Here is a 15,033-nt window from a genome sequence, read left to right as displayed (position 1 = left end):
ATAGTTGTATTACTAGCTGTATTATTACTTTTCTATTTCCACTTCCCCTATCCCTTTTATTTTTCTGAAAAACTAACAAAACTTTTCTAAACAGAAACACAGTGTTTCATTGGGCTTAATTCCAGGTTGGTGTAGCCCAGGGGTGTCAAACTCATTTGCGGGCTGTTGCAACGTGGCTTAGACTGAGTGGGCTGAAGTTAAATCCAGCGAAGACAGAGGTTCTCCATGTGGGTCGTGGCACTCTGGGGAAGGAAATATCCCTCCCGGCCTTTGACGGGCACCACTGAAGACGGCGCAGCGGGTAAAGAGCCTGGGTGTTTTACTGGAGCCTTCATTATCAATGGAGGCCCAGATAACATCCACTGCCAAGTCAGCATTCTTCCACCTGAGGCGGGCGAGGCAGTTGGCCCCTTTCCTAGAGCGTCGGGACCTAGCAATGGTGATCCATGTGACAGTCACCTCAAGACTGGACTACTGTAACGCTCTCTACATGGGGCTGCCTCTGTACCAGACCCGGGAGCTGCAGCTAGTGCAGAATGCGACGGCCAGGCTGTTACTTGGTCTCCCAAGATGGGAGCATATACGGCCAGGGCTGCGCGGACTGCACTGGCTGCCGATCGTATACCGGATCCAGTACAAAGTGCTGGTCATAACCTTTAAAGCCCTATATGGCCAAGGACCGACCTACCTGAGGGACCGTCTCTCCCCATATGAGCCCCAGAGAGCACTGAGGTCAGTGGGGAAAAACAGACTGAATATCCCTGGGCCAAAAGAAGTTAAACTTCAAAGCACCCGCACTTGGGCCTTTTCCGCTGCGGCCCCACAACTCTGGAACCAGCTCCCAGAGGAGGTGCGGGCCCTGCGGAACTTAGACCAGTTCCGCAGGGCCTGCAAGACCGTCCTCTTTAAACAGGCGTTCACCAATTGACTAAATTAATGTTTACCGCCAGATTAATAATGTTTACCGCCAGTATCAGATCTAGGATTGTTTTAATCATTGATTGGTTTTAATGTGAATTTAATATGAATTTATTGTTTTATTATTGTGTTGTTCACTTTAAATGTTGTTAGCCGCCCTGAGCCTGCTTCGGCGGGGGAGGGCGAGATACAAATAAAATTTTACATTACATTTGTTATGAGGACTGGATCTGACATAAATGAGCCCTTGTTGGGCCAGGTCATGTGTGTCATAAAATTTAATGCCAGGTAGCAGAAATATAAAATTTATAAGGGACACAGACAAGCACAGTTAAAAATGTTTTTAAAAACTTAAAATATGCTTAAAAGACTAGCTTTCTTGCAGTATTTTGTTTATTTAACAGTTTCTGATAACTGACCCCTCTTGCTCTGAATTATTGCCTCAAAATCTGGAGACAATGTTTGTGCTGTAGCAATCTTGAGTATGCTGTTCAGGTGTTGTTCATGGTCAATGCTTTGAGCCTAAGAGCCAGGGGAGAATATGAAATGGCTGGACATTGTTAGCTTTTGTACAAAAGTTGCTTCATGTGCTAGTCAGCCAATGGAGAAAATAGAGGCTTTGCTCCTGGCTGATTGAGCCAGCCTGGCAAAGCAAGCTGTGATGCAGAAAGCAGCAAGAGAGGTAGAAGGAAGCATATGACAGAGAGTTGCTAGCAGGCCTGATAGGAGCTCTCTGGGGGCCTGATTTGGCCCTTGGGCCACAGGTTTAACACCTCTGGTATAGCCCATCTCATACTTTTTAGACTTGCCCTGCCTTGGAATACAAATTTACTAGAGGCTACTTGGGCTTCCTTGGTGATAGACTTCCAAAAGAGTAAAAAGGAGCTGTAAAAATAAGCTAGAAATGCAGCTGGAAGAATTCTTTGGCTGTGTTTAGGTCCTATGCTCCGATTCTCAGATTTGCTCTGAGTCTATGACAGAACTGAGATTTTAGTCTTGCCCAGACTGTTTGCCAGCTCCTTCCCCCTGATTTTGCTACACCACCCACATACTATGTTGTGTACTAACATCTGGGTTCAACTGACACCACAGATTGAGTAGAAGATCTTGGGCAAGGCATACACATAGCCTCCATTCTTCCATCTGCGAGAGCCTGTCTTTGGAGAATCATTGTACAGACGGACACAGCAATGATGTAATTTCACTGCAGGGGAAGGGTGTGAGTCATTTTACCCATGCATGGCATATGGATATGAGGCCGCCTCACTGCAGATAGAGGGCTTGGAACATTCTGCAATCTGGTGGCTCTGAAAGAGTGACATTTATGTTTCTTTCACATCAAAACAGGAATTGGATGTATGCTTGGCAAGGTTTGTTTCCCCGCTATAAGACAGAATCTGTTCTGGAGAAGAGGGGCACTCTAGCTTTTCAAAATGAGAGTCTGGAGTCTATTAAAGCAGCTGCTAAAGCATCACATTAATGAGTGAGTGGGTCTTACTCCCACACTGTATGGTCACAGTGCAGGCTGGATATTGTAGGTAATGTTTCATGTTGTGTGATGTCAGAGCCAGATTGCAACGCAGAGACAAAAAGAGACAAGAGATGGTGCAAAGGGAGAGTAAGGAATCCTTTGAGCCTGGTGATCTCCTGCACAACCGTTGGTCAGAATAAATTGCAGAGAAAATGGCAACTTTACTAGTCCTTCATTTCACCAGCTTCATGTTCACTAACACCCCTCTTGGTGAACCCTGCTTATCACCTGTAAATGGCAGTGATTCATTTCCATTGCTTCAATTCCTTGGTTAGTCCAGGCATGGATCCCCACAGCCTCTATGCCCTGTTCACCATCCAGAGGAACTGGTTGACCACTATGTGAGACAAGAGGCTTGAATAGATGGATCATTGGTCTGATCTAGCAGAGCTTTCCTTATGTACTTATGTCTCTTGCAGTTTGGCACTAAGATAAGACCTGGATCCTTCTTCCAGGGTTCTTAGCAAACAACGGGGGGTGGGGAGGGGGAGATCATATGAAAAGAATTTCTTCCTAGGAGTCATATACCAAGGCTGTAAGTAGCAGTTGTACATAGAAACAAAATTGAAGCCAACAATGTTCTTTCAATGCCAGTTCTTCAGGCTAATTTTGAGTTGTTTGAAGTTTCCAAATGAGCTTCAAAGGTAGCTTCACTCAGAGTATATTAAGGCAAGCCTATCTTGAGGTTATCAAATCATGTATCATGGTAGCAACTCACCATTTTCTGGGAGCAGATGTAAGTATCAGCTCAAGATGGTAAATGGCACTCCTGGCCATGAAGTTCAATGAGCAGTCCAAAAGGTCCGCAGACTGCGACCTGACCCTGTAGAACCACACATTCCCAAATCATTTGGACTTCATACTCTCAGTATAAAGACATTGCTTTGACCAAGCCTCGATTTGTTCAGTCCCCCATTTCTCATTTCAGACATTTGTTCAGGGCTTCTACCAATATATCTGGCTCTGCTTAAAGGCAACAGTAGAGAAGAATATCACCAGTACACCAAATGCACTTCAGGCCATATCTTCCAGTGGCTTCATGAAGGTGTTAAAGACCAAGGTCATATTCCACAAATCTCACTGGACAGAGTGGCAGTTCTCCCAGCAATACTTACTGGGTGTCAGACCCAGCATCAAGGAAAAGACAATTGAAATTCAAGATCTTTATTCCAGCTTCATGGGCATACACACGTGTTGTCGGAATTGACCTCTCTGTCAGTTCCCCCAATTTATAACCTTTGCCCTGACCTTTATAATTCAAGCCAAAGCACGCCAAGCAAAAGCAGAGGGTTTGAGTGGGGTTTTTGCAAAGTTCTCATCATTGCGGGTGCTCACTATCAGTTCATGGTTCGCATCTCCTCCAGCTCTTTAGCCTTGGTTACCTAGCAACTAGCCCATTACCAGACATGCCATCCTCCCTCCAGATAAGAAACAAGTTATAGTTATATCAAAGGCATAGCCAAGCTCAGCATAGCATTAAGACACAGACTAGCGTTGTATATTTGAATATACATGACAAGAGGAACAAGATGGAGTGACTCTTGACACTGGGTTCTGCTTGGCAAGTATGAGTAGGTTTGCCATAATGCAGTGCCCTGAACTCCAGAATTAGGTAGGTGACTCAGAAAGACTACCATGATCAAAGAGAGACACAGGAAATTAAACATGCTCCTCCCATCTGTTTGCCCTTGTAGGTCATTGACCAGAGCAATTAAGACAGTATCAATAACAGAACTGAGTATAAAGCCACACTGCTAAGGAAGCAGATAACTTACTTTCATCCCTCTCTGCCAATTATCTTGCCCAGAAATTTAAAAAAAATATAACCAACTGGTCAATAATCATTCAGTTCCAGATAACACTACAATATTGTCCTATGCATTAATCCAATTATGCCTTTTCCTTTTAAACCAGAAGTCTCACAATTGCCCCCATGGAGGCATGAGTTCTACATGCATCAGGAATCTGAGAATGTTACTTGTGTGCCTTCTTTTGTTGTAGCCTGCAGAGCTGTCATTATTGCAAGTGTTGAACAGTCATGAGTGAATAATACAAGTTGTGTGATATCTAGTTGTCCAGTGGCTGCTGCCTGGCATAGCCACATTGAGTCTCCCCTCAATGGCCAAAACAGCCCTGGAAAGGGGCCCACCCACTCCTACTGCATTTTACTGATGGAAACCAGTGCTTGAAGTATGGCAATACTGTTGTGCTTGCATAGCAACCTTTGAAATGGCCACTAACAGGACATTAATATCTTAAAGCTATAAGTGCTGCTTCTATTATAAGAGGTTTTTGACAGCTTAAAAAAGAGTCTAGATTTTTCTGCAGACCCAAGGCTGTTTGTGGTTCCAGTCTCTGGATTTAAATATCCACAGATTTGGCCATGTTAGGTATATTGATGATACTCAGCCGTTGACCATTGCTTTTTCCTGTGTTTAAATTTTATCCAATTTCTTTGTTGTTATATATCTCTTGTCAAAGATGCCTTTCTTTGCAGAAGGACCCACAGATTTGGCCAAGTGTTGCTGTGGTACAGAAATACCATTAGACTGGATTTGACTGAGTTAACCAAGGAAAAGTGCATTATGCTAAGGCTTAGGTGCAAAGTTTGCCTGGCTAGCACCCCTGCCACAAGGCTATCAGTATGGGCAAGCAGATCAAAAGTGAGAATTTTATGTGCTGGAGCTATGCCAGCCTTGTAGCAATACCAGCCAAATTGTCTGATTAATAAGAGACTTCACCAAGCAGTGTAATACAGGAAAAGCAAAAGGCTCTCAAAGCAAGAGACTCTCAAACTGTAAACCAAAAGAATATGCAGGACAGAAACTGAGGAGATCTTAAATGTACATGGCACAATCAAGCTGCTGCACTGGCACACTGACAAATTCCAAAAAGACAGAAGTCATATAATACCTTTCATTAAGACCAATCAAAACATCACAAAATAGTGTTCAGGCTTTTGAGTTCTCTAGAAGCCTTCATTGGTAACTAAACAAAAAGGCGGATGGTGCAAAATATGCTGTTCCAAGGAATGATGGCAAAGCCAAAAATTCAGAAGTGGAAGTCTTAAAATGGAAAACAGGATGTGTTGCAGATTAAATGGAATGAAAAACTAGATTGTTCTGGGTGCAAAACAGGTTTGCAGGTTGCACCAATTCACTTAGACAAAGGAGAGAGAAAACAAACAGCATTCTTCTTTTGTGAACATGAAGGGCAGCATCTAGTCATATTCTCTCCACCACTAAAGGAGACACCCAGGTCTCTTGTAGGAACAAACATAGGTGGTCTTATATTAACAAAGCTGAGATTTTTAAGGCATTACACTAAAGAATCAATGGGAGCCATAATATTATCTGGTAGCAAGCAGAACCTTCCCCTGAAGCAAAGTCCCCTTTGATGATCCTCCAGTTAAAGCATCCTGGAGAGCCAGTTTGGTGTAGTGGTTAAGTGTGCGGACTCTTATCAGGGAGAACCGGGTTTGATTCACCACTCCTCCACTTGCACCTGCTGGCATGGCCTTGGGTCAGCCATAGCTCTGGCAGAGGTTGTCCTTGAAAGGGCAGCTGCTGTGAGAGCCCTCTCCAGCCCCACCCACCTCACAGGGTGTCTGTTGTGGAGGAGGAAGGTAAAGGAGATTGTGAGCCGCTCTGAGACTCTTCGGAGTGGAGGGCGGGATAGAAATCCAATATCTTCTTCTTCTTCTTCTTCTTCTCTTTGATGGCTAAATGTGTTACTTTCCAAAATAGACAAAGGTTGCTGACTGTTTTGCATAGTTTTCTACTAGGTGGACTCTGCTACTCATGATGACACTCCTGCAATTTTCCCAATTGAATATGCAGAATAAAAGCAATGGGCAAAAATTACCAATATTTTGCTGCTTATATGAGCTGCTCAAGGGTAGGCAACTGCTGGAAAGAGTATGATGGATTATATTAACTTTTCATCTGGCCCAGCACAGAATTAGAAGGCTTTATTTATATATTACAACACAGAGTCCTCCTAACCAAATTGGGCAGCTGGTATAAGGATCTATGAGATTTTCTCTGTGGAAATGCAGGGAATATTTCTACTTAGAGCAACTCTCAGGGTGCGTTCAGACACTCCTTTAGTTCTGACATAGGCACGTTTCCCATTCGGATTTCCTGAGCACGTTCAGACTTCCACATCTGTTACTCGGTAGCAACTCGTAGTCATCCTGAACTGCCCCGGATTGATCTCGCTGCAATTTGACCCCAGAGAAAGTCCGGTCCTTCCTGCTTGGTGCGTCATACAATCGGGTTATTTCTGCCTGAACGGCTCATCTGTGATGCAGCTGGTTTGCACTTCCCTCAAACTGCAACCGTTTCTGGCGCCATTATTAACAAATTCATGTGTACGCATGACCACATAACCGTTTAGCAGAGTTTTGCATTTTCCCTGTCAATACAGGCTACATGGGAGCAGAATCTTTCTTTTTTAGAGGAACTGGAATATAATATCCCCATTATGTGGTATCTCCATGTGTCAAAGTCCCACTTCTCCCTGAAAGTAGTTCTCTGCTGATTGGCAGTTTACGTCTGGCTAGGCTTCTCTCCCCCCTCCCTTCACGAGGATCCCTTCCCACAACAGCTGTTTTTCAACTGCACAAAATGCATTGCAACTACCTTGGGCTTTCCCCCCCAAAACACACGCACTGAAATTGTCATTCTCCAGGAAACGCTCTGGCTTCCCCACACACTCTCTTCCAAAAGTTTAACTGCATCCTTCAGCTCACCCTGTAATAAAAGAACATCATCCAGATTCGACTCTTTCTCTTTTTAAAAAGGTTTTGGAAAGGGCTGCTTTTCTTTCTTGGAAAGTCATCCGTCATCAACAATAACACTAATAACGGGAGGGGGGGGAAGGGTTGCAAGAGGCGTGGAAAGCAAGAAAGCTCTCCCCGCTGCCCGAGGTCTGAACCCAAGTCCTTTTCCCTCGCCATCCATCTGCAAATGTCTTGAGTTCTAGAGCAACTATATCAACAAAGAGATTGCAAATCCCCCCCCCCAGGTGTATGTGTTTGCACGTGTTGGGAGGGGGGGGAGAAAAAGGGAATTCAGGGATGCTGCTTTTAGCTGAGGGTGCAATGTGCAATGCAACTAATGGTTCCTAGGGAAAGAGGCAATCGGGATCTCTTCATTCCCCCCCCCCCCAGGTGTGTGCGCGTGTTTGCTTCTCTCTCCACTCCAGGTTTTGCCCGAACTTTTTTCAAGCACAAGGAAGAAGCGATACAGGTCTGTGATGTCTGATCATTCAAATATGGGACCAGTGCAGGACCGCTCTGTTTCGGGAGTGGTCATCTAATCAGAAATGTGCCGATACAAAATTTGGCGGTTCAAATTGGAGCATGATGCATTCACTTTTAGTGCAATGTCTGACCGCACCCTTAGTTTACTATACTTAATATTAAGGGTAATAAGGCATTGTCAATGCCAGGTACAAAGAAAATGGTGAGTTTGGTATGCATGGCTTTATCTGTGTAATATTGACAGCAAAACAAAGACTGAAAATGTTTCCATTCTCCCCATTTGTTTTTTTCTGTGTCTTCAATATTTCCATAAATATACCCATAGAATAGATCTAACTACTTAATATTAGTTGTCCAATCTCTGATACTCTAGAGGTAGGAAAAGATCTTGGGCAGCCTTTTAAGTCCAGTGAAGTTGGTTTAGGATATCACTATAAGGCTGCAGTTACACACACTACATAATGCACTTTCAATCCACTTTCAATGCACTTTCCAACTGGATTTTGCCAGTTCACACAGTAAAATCCAGTTGGAAAGTGGATTGAAAGTGCATTATTTAGTGTGTGTGGAAAGGAAAAGGAAAGGAAAGATCCCCTGTGCAAGCACCAGTCGGTTCCAACTCCGGGGTGACATTTTCACAGCAGACTTTTTACAGGGTGGTTTGCCATTGCCTTCCCCAGTCATCTACACTTCCCCCCCAGCAAGCTGGATGCTCATTTTACCGACCTTGGAAGGATGGAAGGCTGAGTCAACCTCTAGCCAGCTACCTGAAAACCCAGCTTCCGCTGGGGATCGAACTCAGGTCATGAGCAGAGCTTAGGACTGCAGTACTGCAGCTTTAACACTCTGCACCACGGGACTGCAGCCTAAATGTGTTTAATGCAGTACTGTATGAGAAGATGCTATATATGTATGAGTTCATGTGCACATTGAGATTATTATGCTCTCTTTGATCTTAAGAGTCAGCTAACTGATGCTCTAAGAAACCCCCCCTCAAATCAATCTGGTTTATAATCAAATCACTTCAAGCCACCCCCCCCCCAAAAAAAAATCTTGATCCACACACCTTTTGGAGTATCTTAAAAGACAGGCTAGTTCTCTTTTCAATGAGGTAATATGCAGTTTAACAAACAAGCTACTACCCATCCTGAACAAATGATTATCTAGGGAACGTAGTATGTGACTCAGTGGCAGAACATCTGCTGCGCATGACGAAATTTCCAGGTTTAATCCTTGGCATCTCCAGGTAAAAGGTTCAGGTGTGCCCCTCAAACAGCATTGTAATCTCCTGGTGGTTCCCAGCTTGAAATGCAACTTTCTGGCCTCAGCTTGATCTACGGCCTTCTCAGCTTTAGACCCAGCTTGGTGGAATGCTCTTTCAGATAAGATCCAGGCCCTGCAGGAACCAGCAGCTCCACCAGGTCTGCAAGACCAACATGTTCCACCAGGCATATGGTTGAGGCAATGATAGCTTCTAGGTTGGCCCCCTCCTTCTCCCCAGCCACCAACTCTGTCTTAATATCAGTTGTAATATCCACCAACATACATGATGCACAATCCTTCCTTTGAGGGCTTAGAAATTGTGCCTTATGTGCCATCTGTTTGATTATTAACTATATTGGAATGGATTTTAATTGATATTGTATTTTTTAACCATTGTTGTTACCCAGCCTGAACTCTGCTATGCAGGGGAGGGAGAACTAGAAATAAAATAAAAAGATAAAAATTGTAGGTTATGTGAGACCCCAGAGAGCTCCTGCCAGAAATAGTGGACAAGACTGATATTGATAGACCAATGGCCCATTATAAGGCTGCTTCATGTGTATAATTATTTCTTTTAAATCAAATCTGGGAATGATTTCAAGAAGCATCAGTGTTGTAGAAGATCCAGATGTAAAAGATAACAACATTAAATTTAAGACGTGAATCCTATTACAGGTGATCAAGTTTAGTGATCTGTTTCCAACAGTGACCCTTCAAGAACCTTGCAAGCAGGACATGGAGGCGACTGTTTATCCAGGATTCATTTGCATACACACATACGTATGTATGTGTTATGTACTGTCAACATGGAGATTTTATTGAGATATCATGAATCACAGCTGTTAACAGAACAAAAGCTTTTATTTATTTATTTATTTATTCGAGATTTATATCCCGCCCTTCCCACAAGTGGCTCAGTCCAGTGGCACCTTTAAGAACAACAATTTTAACTCTGGGTATAAGCTTTAATGTGCACGTGAAAGTTTATATCAGAAAAACTGTGTTGGTCTTAAAGGTGCCGCTGAACTCAAACTTTCCTCTGGTGTTTCAGACCAACATGGCTACCCACCTGAAGCTGTTAACAAGTACATCTCTCATGAATTTTGAGATAAACTCAAAACTGAGTTCAATTCAATTCCATACTGAGTACCAGTTAGCATAATTGACAACTGCCTGTAGTTCATATTGCTAACAGGGAAGCCACAATTTCAGTTGGAATGCAAAATATCTGACAGGTTTGTTTGCAGTCTGGGAAAAGCATTTTAATTTGCTCTCACATCTGGCAGAGGAAAGAGGGAGCGAACATATCTCTGGCATGTCCTTTATTTATCTTGAGTCTTGGCCCTATGCATTATTAAATTGGGAGTGGAGGGATCAGTCATTAAATCTATTAATGAATTGATTCAAATTTGCAGATCTAATCTGGAGCCTATATGCTTTGATTGTGCGCATGTGCACCCAGGCACATTACTCAAAAGCTATGACAATAATCCAAGGGAGAGCTATCTCAGTCAACGTTTCCTGAACCCATATCCCAGCTCTGTACTTTATTCTCCAATGACTATCATTAGGCTATCTTTTGATAATGTCTAGTTTCATTCCTATGGACCATGCAGAGCAAAACAACACTCCCAGAGCTAGTGTTTATGCTTGTTACAGATCTGGTATTTGCAGGCTGCAGGGTCAGACAGAATTATAGACACTGGAACAGCCTAGTTAGAGTAGCCCGGCCCAGCCTCTGCTCCTCCTTCTTGGTCTTCGCCATGAGACGCTGGGTGAGATCTGCCTCCCGGTTCTTTTGTTTGTGGCCCGATTGTAAACATCTTCTTTGTTTTGTTTTATTCTGGGGCTGGGAAGGAAATTTTTCCCTGACACAAATGGCAGGTTCTCTTTAAGGATCTAAGGCAATGCACATCTCTTTCATCCAGAATAAAAAGGCACACGGCTGAGTAGAAAAGGATGTGCTAATGATGAGCTCCTTTGATAGCGTTAGTAGAGATCCTCAGACATTACTCTGTTCCAGTTGAAGCGGCAATCCCCGGTTTAGTCAGATATTGCTTCCTGAAGTGACATTAGATACATGACAAGAGCTTGGGGCGGAATCCCTCACTAGCCAAGCGATTAACAGCCTCGCCCGCCCCTGGAGAAAACGAGGCGCGGAGGGGAGCTGAAGCCTCAGTCTTTCTGGAGGAGGTCATTTCTGCCCGAGTGATGAAGCACGGGGAAAGGCACGAAGCCCCGACCCCTCCGCCCAGCCGTGGTTCTGCAGTGCCCAGGGAGAGCGAGCGACCCGCGGACTGGAGGCGGTCAGAGTTTAGATGCAGCAGATCCCTCCTCCCCTCGCCCAGAGGAGATCGCCTCCATTGTCTGGGAAATGAACGGCTCTTCTTGAGGACGGAAGGGGGCCGACGGAGGGCACCGGGGAGTGGGAGAGAGGGAAGAGGAAGGACCCCAAAGAAGCAAGGACTGGAGAAAGGGGATCGGCACACGGCAAGCAGGAACCCGGTCGGACTTGCAGCCCACGGCCACGCCTGGTATCCAAGTCTTACCTGGAGGAGCAGCACCCTTTCTCCGGGCGCATTATTGCCTCTGCCATCTCACCGGCAGCCGAAGGATCAAGCGACTGAGAGCCCGCCTCCCCCTCCATGGCCCTCGTCGGCGCCCTCTCCCTCTCGCTTGCAACCGCCGACCTGAGACTGCGGGAGGAAGGCGCTGTCCGCAGCTCCGCGGTGCTGAACTCTGTTTCCAGCGCTGCAGCGGCTGCGTCCTCGGTGGGCAAAGCGCCTGCGCTAATCCTGCAAGGGACGGCTGGGGAGGGGACCCGGCCACGGAGGGCACATGGTCCAATAGCAGCAAAGGGCGGGGGAGGGCGTCTTGAGACGACGGACGGTGCTGCCGGCCAGTTGGGCTCACTGTCGTTTCTAGGATCTCAACACATCCTGTCCAACAAGGTGGCAAAGAAATAGCAGTCACTACTTATGGGTACCAATAATTGCTGCCTGGCCGTGGAGCACTTTTTTTTTGTTTCTCGAACTGTTAAAACCATGCTGTAAACATTAAATAAGAAATTGTATTTTGAAAGAAAGCCAATCATGCCTGCGATAAGTTGGTTGAATAAATATTGTCTTTCTTACTTAACGTTACTTTCATAACAACTATGTGGCAAAGAGAGATTAAAGAGGATGAGGCATTTTTACCAGTTTTGAATCTTGTGACCTCTGGCCACAATTCTTTTTAGAGCTTTATTTTAATCTCCTGTTTGTTTGGATGGATTTCTGGATTCTACGAGCCACTTTGGAAGTCCCTCTCAAAAAGTAAGAATAAATGGTAAAATCACACTTGGCAATAAAAAAAATAGTTTTCAATAACAGGAAGTGCTCCACATCCTATTCAAATCCCTGTATACCTGGAACCTTTGCCTTCCTTATAAGTAGTGAATGTCTCTCCCTCAATTCAAAACTGTTTTTTTCTTAATCTTCTTCTGAGATCTTGTCTTCTACTTTGTGCTATTGATATATGTGAATTGCTAGTGTATTTTACACTTGGTCTCACAACAAAGCTGAGAGGAAAAGGGAGATGGGTAATCGCCATGGTACTCATTTGCAAAACATTTCATCAAGGATTACACCCATTCAAGGCTGCCTGGAGATCCACCCAGTGTAGCAGTCGTAATATAATTTTATTGCATGACCATAGGTGACAGAAATGATTTTAAATAATTACATAAAACATATTTCTAAGGATCTGAAGAAGTAAAAATTAGTTTCATACCCATAACATTTTACAGTTAATAATCCTTAAAAGAAATCAGTGGTGGTGGGGAAAAACATTTAGTTGAACTGTCCCATGACTAACTGCAGTGTCTTGATCTATTATTTAGCAATCACTTAATATAAATCTGCATTACACAGTTCTAGAAAACAGCCTCTCTACATACGTGGCTAGTTCAAGAAGTGGTATTTAAAAAAGAAAACAAAACCAGCCACAATTTAACTTTTAATGACTATTAAATTGGATTGATAGAGATAAAGGTAGGATAGGCAAAACACAACCAAGGTTTCTGTTTCCTCAAAGCTTAATAAGTATTTCTGAATACAGAAGTAACTGGTTGGCATTTGTATGGTATGATGTTAAATGACACTTGATCCAGGCAGGCTTCATTTGTGCTGTCCTTCTCCAGAGGCTTGGCCGTGGCAGTGAGTGTGGCACTTTGGACTCTCACCTTGCCCTTGACATTGCCCATGACCTTGGCCCTTCTCGTGACAATGAGTTTGGCCATGACTATGGCATCCACTGTGTTTCTCATGCTGTGAAAAGCCAGAGCAATACATATTACAAATCACTGTGGTGAAGGCACACTAATCCCACTTGCTGTTTAGAATAAGCCCTTCCTCTCTTAATGCCATGGAAGTCTTAAGGCAGCATAAAGAACATAAGCCCTTCTGTGATACCAGTTTAGATACCTTCAGAGGGATAATGAGCTTCAGAGGCCAAGAAAAGAGTCGTATGAACAGGACAGGGGAGTGGAACTGCTTTCATAATGACAGGTTCCATTAGCAATTTGGATGCAGCTGAGTGAATTTGCAGCACAGATGCTGTCTGATTCAGCTAAGCAATTGGCTTGATCATTGACATTAGAGTAACAGCAACTGACAGATTCAAGACTGTTGATGTGTCTCAGAAAAAAATAACAAACCACCTGACAAAAAAGATAGCACAGGATTTATTTAGCTGCCTAAAAGGCAGTGCTTACCAATTCCTTTTCTTTTCCAGACTCCTTTAAAAAAGAATGAAAGAAAGGAGATGAAATGCACAGGCTGAGTGACTTCACAAGATTTTATAAATGAGCATCATAGTCTAAGCTAGCCCAATTAGATCTTGGAAGCTAAGCAAGGTCTGCCCTGGCTGGTGTTTGAATGGGAGACCTCCAAGGAATACCGGGGTTGTGATGCGGAGGCAGGCAATTGCAAACCTCCTGTAAATGCCTCTTGCCTTGAAAACCCTACAAGGTTGTCATAGGTCCATACGTTACATGGCGAGTCAAATCCTGCAATCACAAAATTTTGATCTAGGGTATGAATGATTGCAAACATGGATGCAATCTGATATCCATAACCTGATACCAATGAGAGGCCTGCAGGATTTGACTCGCCATGTAACGTATGGAAGACATCTAACAGAATACAAGCAGGCTTTGGCAGTTGTGCAGACCTGTTGTTTAAATGAGGCAAAATACTAGCACCTGAATGTGGTTGTGGTGCAGCCTGCCAAACTGTTTTGCATCTGTCACAGGAATGTGAGCATTGTGCTTTCCAGGATGATGTGGTGGCGCTCTTTGAATTCCCCTCAGCTGTGATTGAGTGGATTGAAATTCAGATATTAGAAGTTAGGGGGATTGCCCAATTGGTCTGCATACCCGTTGTATCAACTTGGTTATGTATTTTATATTACCATATGCTTCCTGTGCATAACTCTGCCACTCAATAAATAAATAATAGTTGTGACTTTCCACCCCCACACCATTACATTTTATTCCATTTTAAAGAGGCCGTTTTCAACTACAATGGCTTTATTTCAAAGAATGGAGTTAAGGGGTCTAAACAAGAAGGGCTTTATATGTTAGTTCTTCTGTTTCCTACCCCACTCTAATGCTGTTACATGCTGGGCCTCTAGGCTCCCTCTTTGGCATGGTTATCTGAAACACTCACCTGCTCTGTTTCTGGTGTGTGAAGATATCCTCTGTGATCATTTTGGTCAAGACTGCCTACTGTGTGTGTGTGAAGTGCCATCAAGTCACTTGCTTGATGCTATGAATTAGTGTCCTCCAGAACTTCTATTGTCAACAACCTTGCTGAGTTCTTGCAAACTGAGGGCTGTGGCTTCCTTGACTGAATCCATCCAAAGTCATTGTGCATAGATGTAAGTACATTAATGTCATGTGTAAGGCAAGGAGGGAAGTTCTGTCTTTTCTTATGCTGTGTATCAGCTGAAAATACTACTGAATCAGATAACCATGTCATTACATGCAACTGCTTTATATTGAATTAGACCTTTG

The 15,033-nt window shown here is 43.9% G+C and overlaps 1 protein-coding gene and 1 long non-coding RNA gene across 2 annotated transcripts in view; both read right to left on the bottom strand.

Annotated features, from left to right (window-relative positions):
• Positions 1-11,625, bottom strand: part of DISP2 (dispatched RND transporter family member 2) — a 36,136-nt gene extending 24,511 nt beyond the window's left edge. Inside the window, exon 1 of the mRNA XM_060262347.1 lies at positions 11,528-11,625. Coding sequence (XP_060118330.1) covers positions 11,528-11,625 — 98 coding nt within the window. The remainder of the gene's footprint in view (positions 1-11,527) is intronic.
• Positions 11,626-12,638: 1,013 nt separating this feature from the next.
• On the bottom strand, positions 12,639-13,853 carry LOC132589482 (uncharacterized). The gene is made up of 2 exons (XR_009556621.1): positions 13,732-13,853; positions 12,639-13,285 (listed from the first exon to the last, which is right to left on the bottom strand). It is a non-coding gene; the product is annotated as an uncharacterized LOC132589482 (long non-coding RNA).
• Positions 13,854-15,033: the final 1,180 nt, after the last annotated feature.

This window comes from Heteronotia binoei, chromosome 21, assembly GCF_032191835.1.
Source record: "Heteronotia binoei isolate CCM8104 ecotype False Entrance Well chromosome 21, APGP_CSIRO_Hbin_v1, whole genome shotgun sequence".
Classification (NCBI taxonomy): Eukaryota; Metazoa; Chordata; class Lepidosauria; order Squamata; family Gekkonidae; genus Heteronotia; species Heteronotia binoei.
Note: the sequence above shows the minus strand (reverse complement) of the source record. Positions and strands in the feature narration are given on the sequence as shown.